At 38.7% G+C, this 15944-nt stretch overlaps 1 protein-coding gene across 1 annotated transcript; it reads right to left on the bottom strand.

Moving 5' to 3' along the window:
- Positions 1–1047: 1047 nt before the first annotated feature.
- On the bottom strand, positions 1048–14964 carry ube2d2 (ubiquitin-conjugating enzyme E2D 2 (UBC4/5 homolog, yeast)). The gene is made up of 7 exons (XM_084718763.1): positions 14697–14964; positions 12857–12920; positions 7818–7849; positions 7466–7543; positions 7164–7269; positions 6603–6696; positions 1048–2423 (listed from the first exon to the last, which is right to left on the bottom strand). Exons 1-7 carry the CDS (start codon positions 14718–14720, stop codon positions 2378–2380), a joined length of 444 nt encoding a protein of 147 aa, XP_084574889.1. The 5' UTR covers positions 14721–14964; the 3' UTR covers positions 1048–2377.
- Between the last annotated feature and the right edge of the window lie 980 nt (positions 14965–15944).

Here is a 15944-nt window from a genome sequence, read left to right as displayed (position 1 = left end):
AGGGTTCCATATTCATCTTTACAATATTTCACATCTGCTTGCCGCCAAGTACAATTTCTTTCACTTTTGATCGTGGGAACTGAACTTTGAAAAGATATTCTTTAAAGATCCATCCAACAACCCTTTTCCAGAGTTATCAATCATATTTCAGTCTCCATCAGTGAATGGAGTTCGATCAATTAGTAACTGGTCAACAAGATTTGAGGTAAGATGACTGATAAAGAGATGACATGTTTAAAAATGTTACACGTGTCTCTACATCCCATTTAAACATCATGACATTATGAATAATGCTGTGTGTTAAACCTGCGAGCTGTTAATAGTTACATCACACTTGATGTCTAAGGTTTCCTCTGGGGGGGGGGGGGGACTCATCTTGACGGCTGCCATCTTTGGCGAGTCCCATTTCCCTTTCGAAGTATTTCTCTTGAACCGATCATGTGCTAAAACAACCCTTCCTAGATTTAATTTCATAAACACGCTTTAACACAAAAGAACCGGGTCACTCGTTTAAAACTAATCGCTGTTATATGGACAATGAATCACCATAAACTGAAGTTTACAGCACTGAAATTACTTTACATAAAAGTACCACCAGAGGGCGACAAAACGAACCACCACCGTGAAGATAAAAATAAACTTACTGGAATTTCAAGTGTTATGTCTGGAGGTAAAGCTTCTAGGATTCCTGTATTCATGCAATCCATTTCGTTATTCTGCAAATACATTTTTTTTACCAACATATAATTTGAGTTTAGTTTCCAACTGAGACAAGGAAGCACAAACAACATGCAGAACTAGATCTCCCACACCCTTACAATTAATTCTGAACAATTTCAAAACCCTTGACGTTTTATTCAACCAGGTATAGATAATTTATTGGTAATGATTTAAATGTCAAATACCAGCAATACCATGTGGTAACAGCAGGTGTTATTCATCCTGTAAAACTGGGTCATGAATGTGACCCGGCTGCACATGTCCCTTAGCTACCTCTGTATGTCCTCTAAAAGGGGCCTGAGAATGAGTCAACACAGGAGTCATGGGTTTTTATTACACAGTTTAATCAACACACAAAGCTCAACGAGCCTCTCAGGTAATTCAATATACAGAGGTTTTGTGCAAGAAGAGTGGGTTCTCCTCGCACCCAGAGCCCAAGCCAGTCCCATAGCCATTTAAGATGTTAGCCTCTAATTTAACAATAGCAAAAAAAAAAAAAAAAAAAACAAAAAAGAAAAAAAAAGAAAAAAAAGAAAAGAAAAAAAAATGCAACCTAAAGAGTTATGGGGAGGGGGGGGATAAAAACACAGGTTAAACTAAGAAAAATAAATTGCTTAAATACCTGGTCCAGAACCTCCACTTTGTGAATAAAGAAAAGTTGGTGGTAGTGGTGGGGGTGACATGGGGTTACATTTGTGCGTGCATGTGTGTCTATGTGTGTGTACAAAGGGGTCAACTTGGGGTAGGGGTGGGGTGGGAGGAGGGGGGGATCAGGAGCGGGAGGTGTGGGGATAAATTCAAGTCCTTTCATAGAATCCAACAGAAGACCAAAATAGGCCATGTGCATTTTTTTTTCCATTTTACATAGCCTGCGATGATTTCTTTTACGTATTTATTGTAGAAAATACAGAGTGCCCTTCGACTCGCGTGCGAAAACTGCTTTCTTGAATTGTCACCTCTACGGATGGGAATTATAAGGACAACAAAACAAGAAAGGGTGCAGAGTGTAAAAATCCCTCCATCTTATTGTCTCCCACCCCCTAAAAAAACAGGGAAATAAAGAAAAAAAAAGGTCCCCTCAAAGTTTTACAGATGCTCAAAGGAATGCTTTTAGTGATTAACGTCTGGGGAAGGTGGGTGAGGATGCAGGCTGTGTAGGAAAAAAGGGGTGGTTTGGGTGTGGGGGGGGGGGCTGCGATAGCCCAACCTGCGTGGTGACAAAAATGTAACGGAATACAGAAGTCAGGAGATGGGGGTTGGGTGGTGTGGGGGGTCAGAGAGGTCACGAAGGAGGGAGGAGGTGACAAAGGAGTAAGGAGAGATGGGTGTTACCATTGCAAGTTGACAATATGTACACTGGAGGGTGGGCAGGTGAGCTGAGAGGCGGGAGGGGAGGGAAGGGAAGGGAAGGGGGGGGGCAAAGTCAAACAGAGAGAGGAAGGGGGGAGAGAACGTAGGAGGTGGGGCAGAGGGAGTTTTTACAGGTACTCTGGTGAAGGGGAGGCGTGGCTCAAAGAAAGCACTCCAATGGAAACCAACAAGATCTTGTTTTAAACTTTTCATTTGTTTGAATGGTTTTTTGTTTGTTTTCTCTTTACGTCTGAAGCTCCCCTAACCTTATGTCGTAGAGGTGGTTGGCCATGATTCTACCCCAACACTACATTGCATACTTTTGTGTCCATTCCCGAGCTATTTTGTTGTACCTGCGAAGAAGCAGAGAGAAAGACAGACAAAGAATCATTAGTTGTTTTGCCTTATAAAGACCAACATGTGTAACACCAGCACGTTACGATTTTGTGACATCTTTTACAAAAAAAATCTGTAGGGAAGTTGCAACACTACCATCTCCATTATTTTTCATGTGTGCATCATAAGTTTGGCTGCAATCCCTGCAGCAGCAGCAGAGACACCAGCTGGCTGGCACGCTACAAGGGCACATACAGCTCTGCCATGCTGCACCAAAATTCAGCAGGTTTGTTTTTGTTTCCTCTTAACACTGCAGCAAACTGCCAGGAGTCAATGAATATGTTTACATTCACAAAACAGAGTGCTGCGCCAGGTTGCTGTGTCCGAGTAAATCGGCAAAAAAGTTGTATTATATAAATTAACAGGAACGGGCACGGGTAAAACCAAACTAATTACAGGCTTGCAGCGAGGGAAAAGAATAACATAACACATATAACATAATATTGTTTATTTTCTCCTCTAGAAATCAGAAATGAAAATGACTGTGCACTATTTTTAACATTTAAATCCACTAAGGCTAAAGAGCCGGCAGGATTTTTTTTTTTTTACTAACAAAGGCCGTGACACCACCTTTGACCCCATCCTGCCAAATAGTTGGGCATCACTCTGATCTGACAGTATTGTGGGTTAGCTGCTGGCTAACATGGGTGACATTAACGCAAAATAGGTCAGTAAGAATATCAAATTGTGGACAATGCATCGTTCATGGCCAAGTCGTCTGTTTGGGAGAAAGTTGTGTTGATTAGAGAGAGACAACGCTGTCAGTGGCTTTGCTGTTCGTAAAAACTGCCAAAAAAAAGTCTTGGGTTTTGACAGCAGCAAGTGAGGCATGTCGTTGCTGTGGAAACACACTGACTGCTGCAGGAGCACAGGTGTAGCACCAACTGAGAAAACAAGTGAGTGACTGTATGACTGTGTTTGTGTGTTTAATTATAACATATTATTATTATTACATACTTATATTAACAGTTCTGAGCAGGTCTGGATTTGACTTGGAGACGTGGCTAACTAGTCAGTTCTGGTACTGGGCTTTGTGGGTGCAGGTTTGTAAAACTGCACCCATGCAGGACCCCTGGCACAAAATATTCCAGTTTTTGCCCTTGTCTGAAAAACACATAACATTGTTTACATGTCTACTTAAAATTAATCATATTAATGATTTCTTTTTCTGTTTGCATGCAGCCATGTACTCTGATAAACATAATGACGTAGTCCTGTGACTTCTATTACACATCTCATCAAACGCAAAAACCTCTTTATATCCAGCTCTTTTATAATGTTCAAGTATGTTTCTCCTTTTGATCAGAAATGTGGGCTTTTATTTTGTGCATGCATCACTAACCCAGCCTTGCAATCTATTGGTTAGAGCTGACCATAAACAGGCAAGAAGCTGTGTGTCGTAAACTACATTCAAACTTCCAGCTGAGACGTATATTTGCGAATGCGCTGCATACACGTCCAGAGAATGCTCCTAAAACTTGAATAAACTCAGTGTATACCACATGTATTTATTGGAAAATGCTACTTTAAGAATAATGAATATGCAAACAGAGTATGCTGTTTGCATGACCTGTAACAAATATGGAGTATTGGCAGATTTGGAATAATAGTGAAAGATTACGTGCATGTAAACGTACTCAATGCTGCTGGCCAACCAGCAACAGGAGGACTTCTGCTGTTTAAGCACAGATACAGCACAAACAAAATGACAGCCATTCTCACTGTACCAATTATGTTCATTAAGCTTGTTGGAGCCTGATGCTTTAAACCAGGGGATACCAAATTGACCAAGGCAGAAGAGCCAGCATTAGTATGTATTTCTTTATTTCTGTTTATCGTGACCTCTGAGTGGAGAGGTGTACATACGCTTCATCATCTCAACAAAAGACATACCATGTTTGCTTTGTTTTAAGGAAAGGAGTCAATCCCATTATGCGCCAACCACTTGCAGCAGACACTTCTTGCTACAAAGTGCCAACTGAGCTTCAGCAACTGTTTGGTAACACTGTTTTCATAGAGCCAGATGAATTAATGAGGCGAAATGCAAAGTAGCATCCTGATAACATTCTTTCAGTATTTCTAAAACAATGTTGCTGGTGACTAATTTCCCTTTCAATTAAGTAGAAATTTGAATTTAGACGTCAACCAGTCTAAAAGAAATGCCTCAGTAAACAGTCAACAGTGAACACAACTTATTAATCAATAAGGTTAAACACTGTACGAAATGTTGTGTGTACTAAGAGCTATGACAAACTGTTAAACACATTCTTCAATAACTAAATCCTATTTCTAATGCTACTGAAATGTGTGGACCTTTTTAACGTGCATTATGATCACTACACATGGCAAAAACTTGCTAGATGCTTTACTTTCTCAGGCTGAGCAGGATCATAGCATCAGCTGGTAAAGAAAGTCATATTGGTTTGCAGAGAGTGGGGCTAATGTTAGCAGCAGCCTGCAGTCCTTGCAGGTTATAGTCCACATGCCTGTGCTGAATGTGGTTACAAACTGCTCCAGTCGAGTGGTTATATGCCAGTTTATTTTGGCACAACTACACACAAACTTATTTTGACTTTCTAGAGGAAATGCTGATGAATCACGCTAGTTTTGCTATCCTTGCATTAGCTCAGGAAGATAAGGGCTGCCGTCTGCAGGGATTGCAGCCCCAGCTAGTGGTGGCTGGCTACGTAACATCTTAAAGACAACAGTTAACAAGTTTTGTACATCAATAGAATATTGGCAATTAGTTTAACCTCCTAGTGTTTCTGACGCTGACTTGTAAGCGTAGCAATGTTTAATTGCGGAGTCCACTAATTGCACACATCTCTATTCATAATATTGTTTGATCTCTAAAGATGCTCTGTGCCAGAGCAGCAGGTAGAGGATGGAACCCAGAATTATTAACTTCAGATGGACGGAGTTACCCATTTTGAAGAGAGAATATAACAAAATTCTGAGAATCTGTAAAGTTTGACAGACACTGAGTGTTTCCTTAAAATCTTGAGTGTTGTCCTTACTCTCACTGCGACTTATGCTTACACTGTACCGATCAACTGACTGAACATGACATGGCTGCTCGCACAAAACGCAAGTACAGAATCCCCAGTCAGTTTGGTCCAATAAAGTTTATTCAAACAAGACATCCGCTTCCTCAAAAATGTTGACAAAAAGAGAACAAAACTAAACTAAGATGAAAACAATAAAAACATGAAACCTCAGATGTCTGGGAGATGTAGACATTAGACAGTATGGTTTCTCTAGGCTGCAGGAAGGTCAATTTTAGATCACAGTAGTTTTATATTTAAGTTTTAAGTTACGATAACATTAATACAAGCTTGCTACAGTTTATAAGGGATCTGTTGTACGTACCCATGTGGGAAATCAAACCATGGTACTACTCAAACTGCAACACAGCTGACTAAAATTTCCGACATGCCAGAAATCCAACCAACCATCTTACAGCCAGACTGCTGATCATTCAGGAAACTGAACGTCAAGTGACAACCAATCTGGAAGAAATTCCAGTTCTAAAATTTGTCTGGGGCAACGAAATTGGGAAAAAATTGTCTGTCCAGTGTAAGATCCTATTAACATGAACAGTAAGTGGTCAGTAGATTGCCAAAGCCAGTTTCCATAATTTAACCTGTGATGACACTTTTTTTAAAACCTGCCATTTTCATGTATTTGAGCTTTCAATTAATGTAGGAGACTACTGTTCCAGCCAGTGTGACTGTTATACACTCAATATCAGTAACATAAATCAAATAAATCAGTAGCAAAATGGAGCTTCTGTCCATCAGTAACTAATTTGTTGACAGAACAGGCTTTATAACAGCTCCACCTGGAGACTTGACATTTTATCAGTTTGGTTACCAGTCTTTATTTTTTACATTATTTACAACCCAGAGGTGCAAACTTTTGTGTCCTTTGTTGAAATGGCAAGTGAAATCTACCAGCCACTTGCATATTTTACCAGCATTTGGCTGGTGCCTGGTGTTAATTTTGAGCCCTGCTATTAACCCAAATTTTGACAAGACCCATGAAGTATGGAAACAATTTAGAAAGCACCCAAATGATGCCAGGAAAAAACAAAACAAAACAAAACAAACAAAAAAAAGCAGAGACCGATAACTTACTTTTCCCTGTCCGTCTTGTAGATGCGGGCGATCTCGGGTACTAAGGGGTCATCCGGGTTTGGGTCGCACAGCAGAGAGCAGATGGACAGGAGGACTGAAATGGACCAGACCAAGTTTAAGAGTTAAACAATCAGTTTTCACAAACAAAAACAGACATTTTCATAATCTCGGTCGACTTCCTTGGGATGACCCTGGGATGCAAGTAGGCTACAGTATATGTCACAGCTATAGAAGTGTTGATAATGCATGTAATGGCGATATAAAAAGAAACACTGCTGTGCATGAGGGACACATTTATACCATGTTTAGTAATAACCCAGCACTGGATGAAAAGGGCTAAAGCTGACATTTACAGAGATACACACTCCAGTTTAATACAAGGACCTCTGCATGAGAAGTAATGTATAATTTGTGAGAAGCATTTTCATTTAAAAAGGAAACCAACATGTTTCCCCTGTTTCTTCATTATTAACATCCTGTTTATAAAGGCAGAAGCATCTGCCATTTATCTGTAACCATATGTGCAGTAAAAAGTCTGAAGGCCAGTGAGAAACTGCCTACCTTTGGAGATGGTGAGAGCTGGAGACCACTGTGATCGCAGAATGTCAAGACAAATGCTGCCGTTGCTGTTGATATTTGGGTGGTAGATTCTTGTGGTAAATGCAACCTGAAAACAGACAGAGAGAAGAAATGTTGGGGGAGGGAGTGAGAAAGAGGGGCAGGTGAGAGGAACAACAGGAAACTGAATGATGTATAGCTGTGGTATGTTTTATCAGGCAAGAGACATTTTTTGTGCCTCACTGTTGCTTTGCTTACGTGTCCTGCTTCTTTTGTGTGCTTGTGTATGTTTATGTCTTTCTTACCTTTGGCGGTTTGAAGGGGTAGTCTGTGGGGAAGTGTATGGTCAAGAAGAAAACCCCGCTCTGGTAAGGACTGTCATTCTAAGGCAGGGAGAGAAATCCATTCATCTCATTACTAAATGCAAGGTTGACAAATGAATGCATGCAAAATGGAATATAAAATTAAATACTAGGGCTGCTGTCAACTGGAAACGTCGGCTTACTACGTTTGCTTGTTTGAAGAGCATAACTCAAGAGTTCAAATCTTGAGAGTAAAAAATAACGACAACACCATTCTGTCACAATGTGTGTGAATATTAATTTCAAGTAAAAACTTAAGCAGTGCAATTGAAGCTGTGGCCAAGTGAATACTTACAGGTCCCATTATTGTGGCTTGCCAGTGAAACACTGAAACAAAAAGAAAACAAAAATTGGTTATGAAACACAAAGAACACAACGTGTGGCTGAGAAGTGTTAGAATAAATAATGCCACATGAAGTTTGCATGTTTATTTGTACAGTTGAATAACAGCCTCTTACATAAAGTGCAACTCAGGACAAATAGGTCTATTCTTTGAAACATTTTTTTTAGATTGTAAATGGTAAAGGGTCATATAATGGCAGTAGACACATATTTACAATCAGAAATGCTGCTTACATGAATAATCAACATTTCTGCTTGAGAGGACACTGCTACCCTGACATGAGATGTAATTATAAAAAAAAAGGCTTGGGCAACACACAAAAACAAACCATCAGAATTGGATTTGGCAGCATTTAAACCTGTCTACTTCAAGCATCCTGTTGAGGTCTGAGGACAAATGTCACATTGACAAAAAAAAGTAAACCACAGCAATTATATCTCATGAGAGTCACTTTCCTGTAGATTATAGTAAGAGTGGTTTATTTGATGTTGGATGGCCGGAAGCATCATGCACAGAGCAAAGGTGCTGCTACTTATTTTTCCCACAATTCTATTTTAGCAACAAATGTATTCGATGTAACATCACTGAAATATGGTAATTAAGAAGTGATTAATTTCTTAGATTTGGCTCTAACATGACCACTGTTTCCTCGTATCAACTGTACACACGCTACAGAATGCATGCTCACTTTGATTTTTTTCATGCAAGACATTTTAATGGCATAAAGAAAAAGCTGTTCAAGTATGCCTGAACATTTTTATCAAACTGACTTCAAGCGAGGATGCCAATAGCGCTCATATGGTTAAACATTTGTTGATGACACTGAAACAGAGGAGCTGTGTTTGAGACAACGTACAAACAAGTGCTGCATCCCCTCAAGTTAATTCAAGCACATTTCTTGCCTCAGGTAAAATGTACTGTTCACATGTGTGATCAAATGTGAACACAGGAGTCTGTTTGTCCTGTGATAGAAATATCTAAATTAAATATGTATTTTTTTTTTCAAACAAATGTTCACAGATTTAATCTATTTTAGAACATGTCAGACTCAGGCTTCATCAAGTAGTTATTAACCAGCATTGTTGACTTGTCAAATTTGACAAATGTTTCATTTCCTTTTGTAAATGATGAAATATATGTTATGTTTTAGAAAGAATGTTTAGAATATAATTAATGCCATTAAACCAATTTGTACTCATTTAAGAACTTATAAAATACATACTAAATTAACATGTCAAGATTTGGGGATAAATATGTTTAATGTTTCCTGAATATTCTTACTGAAATAGCTAAACACATAATAACCAGTGAATGTTGTCTGTTGAGTTGCCCAGTGACCATGAGACGCCCAGATGATCCATGAATATGTACTGTATGTGCCTGCATACAACACAAACCTCAAACATTGAGGCGATTGTGTGGGTGTTGGTCCCTTGTGGAGCCCAGGTGTTTCAGTAGTGATAAACATCAGCTCGCCCTGATGTTGCTGCTTTAGTGTCCTCAGTAAGTTTACGTCAACCTGGGTAGACTCATGTTCAAATCAATGTGTGTGTACATTTGAGTTTTTGTTGTTGTTTTTTCCCCCCATTGAAATGACAACCATTAGGGCAGTGCTTTTTATGAGGACAAAAGAACGCTGGATTAGCAAAAACAGACAAAATGTGGTTAAATGGAGTTAAAAACCCCAAAACAATTGCCAAACAGCTCTCATTTGGCAATACTCTTCCTCAAGTATAAAACAAGTTTCAAAATCTCCAAAATGTATCAATTGCAGTTGTGTCATCATAGGAGGATCAAGGAAATGATGACATCATATCCAACACAATACAAGACCACATGGTCATCAAAATAAACGTTTAAAGCTATGTTGCTTTACAAAGCAAATAACTGACAATCAAATAGTAAAAAAAAGACATGAGTGTTAATTCAAAGTGACACATTTACTTGAATGTTTTTAAAAAAAAAAAGCTACTTAAGGCTGCCCTCTAATAGTTGACTAAACAGTCTGTGAGAAGTGTCTTAGTAGACCACGTTTTTATTTATTCAATAGTCACAGAAAAACAAAAAACACGTCAAATTCCATTTGGGAGCTTTGTCTTGCCATTAGGCCCGAGGGACTGTTGCAACACGGACCTTTTCTCTTGTAATACTTAAGTCACCGTCACACAGCTGCTAACTGTGCCGTAGCTGCCATTAGCTAGTTGGTTCAGTTTGTGGACCTACTAGACTGGGACACGGATGAGGCCAGTGGATGATCAGGAATACAGTAGCGTTACCATGGTGATGTACAACCACTCCAACCAGGACTCTGCCGGTATACGCTATCTATCATGTTAAAAAGTCCGCAAAATTTTGTTACTGTGAAACCGGAAGTTATTTATTCCTGTGTTTTGAACAACAGGGTTGTACTGTGTTATTACACACTACAAGTAAAATTCACAAATTGTGCAGCCTTTCAAAGTCCTGCAACAAATAATTCTGTTGGTGCAGACAAAGGATAAACACAATACCCATAGCACTGATATTTTGTCTTCCCTACAGTATATACAGTTAAAAAGATGAGTAGATAGGTGAAGCTGGGAGATATATTAAGATATAGATTTACCTTTTAATGAAATGTAGTCAATCACAACACCAGAATATAAAACCAAGACTTCTTTGACAGTCCCAACAAAAATGATCATAAAATTCACAAACATGGTATTTATCAGAGGGCCACTGTACTGAATTGTTTTAGATTATACAGGTGTTCACAATATTGTGCACATTCAGGTACACAAAAATACATTCAACAAACATAACCGAAACTACTCAGCTTGGTGTATTATTTTGAAACAATAATACAACACACGTGACACGTCAGCTACACTACAAACTGAAAAAACAAGTTTCCACAGCATGTGTTTATAGTAAGGTGGCTGAAGAAAGTATGTCAAGTGCCACTCTGCAGTCATTCAGAGGAGAAAACATTTGGCTAATGATAATTTGGTTCCACAAATTGGCTTATCAGTGTCCAATATTTACAGTATGTCAACTCGGAGATTCTGGTACATTTATGGCACATCATGCACTGAATATCAGGTAGAACTGTAAAACGTGCCATTTCCTCCTTATAATATATGACACTAGTACTTAAAATGGTAAAAACAAACAAAAAGCACCACACAGACCATCAAAAAGCCTGAAATATTGGCTTTGAGTAGGCAAATGTAACAGTTAACCTGATAAGTAAATGTCCATCATTGAAGGTCAATGTCTGAATGTACTGTCTACTTTGACTTGTTTACAACAGCTTCTACCATGTACAAAATGGACAGTGAACTTAAAAACTATAGACAAATGACAAGAATATCGAAGCCGAGACCCACGTAGCCAGGATGTTGAAAGAAGAGCTTTGAACTGGTAGCAGCATGAGCCCTTCTCAAAGACAGACTACACCACAATGAAAATACAGCGACAAATTTAGAAGCTAACCAGACATTATTAAACTGTACCTCTCTTTGGATGGATTTAAAATGTTAAGATGTTAAGATCATTTAAGTAAACCATAGGACTGAGCAATTTTGAAAAAATATTTAATTGGGATGATTTTGACTGATTCTGCAATTATGATATGATTTGCAATATTAGAAGAAATGGTTATTTTTACATCATCATTCTGACTTCCATTGAAAAAAACAACAACCTTAAAATAAATTATGGAATGACGTTTGCAGGGAACTGCACAAAACAGTCGGTAGGATATGGTGTGCAGGCAACATGGCAATATTTCATTTAAAATAGTATTTTGACATTTTGTCTTTAAAGGTAGATTGAGTGGGATTTGTCCAAGCTGTTTGTAAATCCCCAAGAAATATAAATGACTACTGTGGCTCTCCTTCCCAGGGCATCAAATATGGACATTCCAGGTTGATAAAGTGTTCCAAGCACAGTTAAATATTATGAAAGTAAGGAAATACAAACAGGGGGACAAGTCTCTGCAGATGAAGACACCACCACACATTCGTGGGTTATAGGGAATGCTTGAGAGGGACTATGTTTATTTAAGTCTATGCATTGCTTTTTAGGAAATGTTACATATTATGCCTCATATATTGTGAATTTGATTTGAAAAATGTAGTGAGCAATATTGTGACTGCCATAAATTTTTTCAATTAATTGTTCAACCCTAAACAGACTATTCCACTATGTATTATTGGCCACTGATGACACTGGTAAGAAAAACCTACTTTCCATCACTGACTTTCTTTACTGACAACATTACAAATAAAAATATGTTTCCAAGGAATTACCTACAATATGTATGAAACTTATTTTATCCAAAGTACTTAAATTAACAAAGTGAGTTCATGAATGCCTTCCGAGTATTACTTTTCAGTCTTTATAGGAAAAAGAATTTTAGGTGAATAAATACAAATGACAGCCATTTACTCCTACATCACAAAAGAATAACATACTAGCCAGATGAGATTTCCCCATACATGTGCACTGAAAGCAAAAGTGAAATTGACATGTAGCAATAGAGTCAGAAATATTATGGTTTTATAATGAACCAGTATTTTCACAAGAGGCAGCCCAGGTATTTCCTGGATCTGCTTGCTTAAAAAAACAGGAGCACTTCCTTCATTTAGTTAAATGCACTGAACTCCACACATCAAACGCCAGCACCTCCACTGATGCTTGTATTTTCCTTTCCAAGGCTACAAGCTTTAAGCTCAAAAACACTGTATGTGTTTCAGTTGCAATCTGTGGAAGTAACACTGTGGACAATTTTCCACATCTTAAACTCAACACAAAAATCAGAAAATGTAACCTCTGAGAAATCTGGAGACAGTTAATTTCACATTTACAGGTGAAAGGATAAATCTACAAATTGTGTAATGTATTACAGTATAAGACATCCCTTTTGATGATTAGGAGATTAATTGATAATGAAAATAATTGTTAGTTGCAGCCCTACAGGATAGTGTTGGTTTAGATGTTGAACTTACTGTCATCTCCTACTGGTCCTGCAGAACACTGGGCTGGTGGATCCCGTGCCAAGTCGTTCAACTCCTGAGAAAAAAAAAAAAAAAAAAAGATATGTCAGTTGATCAGGACCTGCAGTAATTCAAGTATTTCCATAAACAACAACCTACACATCTGAGAAAAAAATAACAGGGGAAAACCCCTGGAAAATGACTGTCAATAATATAATGGTATTCCCTACCGATAGACTGATGATTTTTTTTTTTTTTTAAAATACGACTTAACAGGCCCTGTATAAGATGTATAGTCGACTAAGTCATTGTTTGTAAACAGATCCACAGCCACTGCAATTACAAAGTCTCACTGCAATAGTAGCGACTCAAAATGCATTTCCTACAGCCACAACAACAGTACAGTGGTACGGTGAGCTTTGATTACTGGAGTGACCGTTGTTACATAATGGCATTTCACCAGGTACAACAGGTAGTACATGTGACAGCCAAACTGAGATCGCTACGATACAACAACCGAGGTTTTACTATAATCAAGACAGCCTGGTAATCTGGATGTAAGCTAGTTGTGTGTAGCCCAGTGTAACCTTATGGTGCAAACGTTAGCTTAGCGTAAATACGAGGTGCTCAGGTTCGATAACAGCACAGGATGTCAAGTGACCGAAATATAATGCCGGTACTATGACATGAGATGACGTTACTGGAGGAATTAACACCAACAAGACAAAACACAACGTTCAGCTAACCCAATCAGCATAATAATAATGTGCTGCTCGCCTGCTGTCAGCAACATGGCATCAAAGGCGAACAACGCGTGGGGCCTGTTTCACCACAGTGACACACTGCTAACATTAGTGCTAGCTATTTCCTATAGATTGATAGTTTGTTGAGTACAGTGTCAGATACAAACAATAACACGACTACTGTAACAAGACCATTTAAAATACCTACAGGTTGTACAGTACGAGGACGATTTAATGAAAAGACAGGGCAGGGATATATGCTAGCTTACGTTACATCCACCCTTACATTAGCCGAGCTATAACAGTCCCACTTAAATGCATACTTAGTCGAAAATTCAAAAAGTTAACAACACAAAACATTAAAAAAAGCAAACGGGTTGATAGATGACGCGCGAGTGTCCTCTTTAAACAAGCTAACGTTGCCGCTAGCTTAGCTTAACAACTTATCTGTCAAATCAAGGAGCGAGTAATTCAAGCTAATAAATAACGTTAGCTAAGGTTACCTTCACTACCCTACATGGGAACTACTAGGGAGATACGTGAGAAAATGTCTGGGAATAGAAACTACATTTTCTTTACTGTAAAGATACAGCGTTGTGGTCGTAAGCTAGCTAGCTTGATCAGAACCCTTTAACGTTAGCTTATCCGAGTTAGCCAACCACCGGGACAGATAATGTTAGCCAGATACCGCTGCCACACCGCTAATATCATTAACTGGTAGCCGGCATAGCTAACATTCTTTTATACCCAGATTTAATAATAATGATAACAAATTAAAAAATGTCGATGGTGAGCTTGTGTGACACACAGTAACTACGAACAGCAGACCCAACGGGTAAGGCTACTTGTAGCTAAGTCTAACGGTTCATTTGGGCCATTTGTAGCTACACTGGTGAACACAGACAGGCGGCGCATTGCTGCTCTCACTGTCGTCACTCGCTATTCAGAGACCGTTAGCTCGCAGTTGAAACCGAGCCTGAGTTATTCAGTCAATATTTTCAAATTGTTCTTAGTTTAATATGATCGACAACAGTCATCAGATGGGCAACACTGGAGCTACATATCTAGCGAAACTGCGAAATCCTGGGCCTCGTCGTTCACTTCCTTACCTTGTGAATTCTTTTCAGAGCCATTGTTGTGCTAGCGGTTCTGTCAGGGAAAACGTGCAATTAAAATGGCGATTGATGTCACTGTCCGTTGGTAATACTACGACTTAGTTATCATAGAACACCGTTACTGTACACTCAATTTACTGATCGCTACCAGAAGGAAACACCGATAAAATTTCGAGGCGAAACTGAAATATAGAAGGGGTAGAACCGCGGTCCTTCCTCCTACTGCAGCGGCTACCAAATCACTGCGGCCTGTGTTCTGCCAGCAGCAACAACGACAAGACTTCCCAATGCAGTTCTTCACAATAAAAGCCTCGTCACTATTCATTTAAACTGACAAAACATTAACGCAAAAACTTCACAAATTATATGTAAAAAATAATCCCGTTTAACTGCACTTTTTCCTCACTGTGAGTTAAGATACATCTGTTTAAGAAAAAAAAATCAGGCCGTCAGAAGCAGATATAGTGCTGCCCTAACTGAGTATTTTTTTAAAATAATAATAATAATGTTAATAATAATAATAATAATAATAATAATAATAATAATAATAATAGTGTTCTTTTAATCAAATGTCAGAATTAGTGAAAAATAACCATCACAATATTTTGTACACCCGAAGTAATAAATGTTTTTTCACAATAATCCAAACACACATATTTAATTTGCAATCATAATCATAAATCAGAGAAAGGCATCAAAATCTTCACATCCGAGAAGGGAATGTTTCGCACTGGCGTGAATAATTTCCTAAATTATTACTCATTTAGTTGCTGGATTAATTTTCTCAACTAAATCGTCTAAAGATTTCACTTCCACATATTAATGATAATTGCATTCCTTTTTCTGAAACGGATAAATTATGCATAATTAATTTAGTGAATACTGCCACCGGAATGACTTTACTGGACTTTAAAACCATTTCGAAAACATGGCACATGAGCATCAGGTTTTTATTCTGAAGGCCAGCCGACAAAACCGGAAGTCTTATTGTTGGAACCTACCTCTCACTGCGCTACCGCTAAAAAGCCTTCCGCCGACATGCGCACGTAAAGGGCTCACAGTGCACGCTGACGACGTAGTACTGCAACTGGCATCATTGTGGCTCTGAGCATGCGGCGGGAAGGCTGTGTTCACATGGTACTGAGGAGCCAAAATGTCTACCCAGCACGTATTTTGCATGAGGTAAACTCCTGGGAACCTGTGCTAAATGGCTTTACTACTACAGTTACAATGTCATGTACA

Source organism: Lutjanus erythropterus, chromosome 5, assembly GCF_056507025.1.
Source record: "Lutjanus erythropterus isolate fLutEry1 chromosome 5, fLutEry1.hap2, whole genome shotgun sequence".
NCBI lineage: Eukaryota > Metazoa > Chordata > Actinopteri > Lutjaniformes > Lutjanidae > Lutjanus > Lutjanus erythropterus.
Note: the sequence above shows the minus strand (reverse complement) of the source record. Positions and strands in the feature narration are given on the sequence as shown.

Excerpts from the sequence above, each read along its gene's own strand:
- ube2d2 (XM_084718763.1), bottom strand. The coding sequence starts at position 14,720 with ATGGCTCTGAAAAGAATTCACAAG. Across the intron at positions 7,270-7,465 it reads ACCCCTTCAAACCGCCAAAG|GTTGCATTTACCACAAGAAT; the intron begins GTAAGAAAGACA and ends GTCTGTTTTCAG. Across the intron at positions 6,697-7,163 it reads AGCTCTCACCATCTCCAAAG|TCCTCCTGTCCATCTGCTCT; the intron begins GTAGGCAGTTTC and ends GGTCCATTTCAG.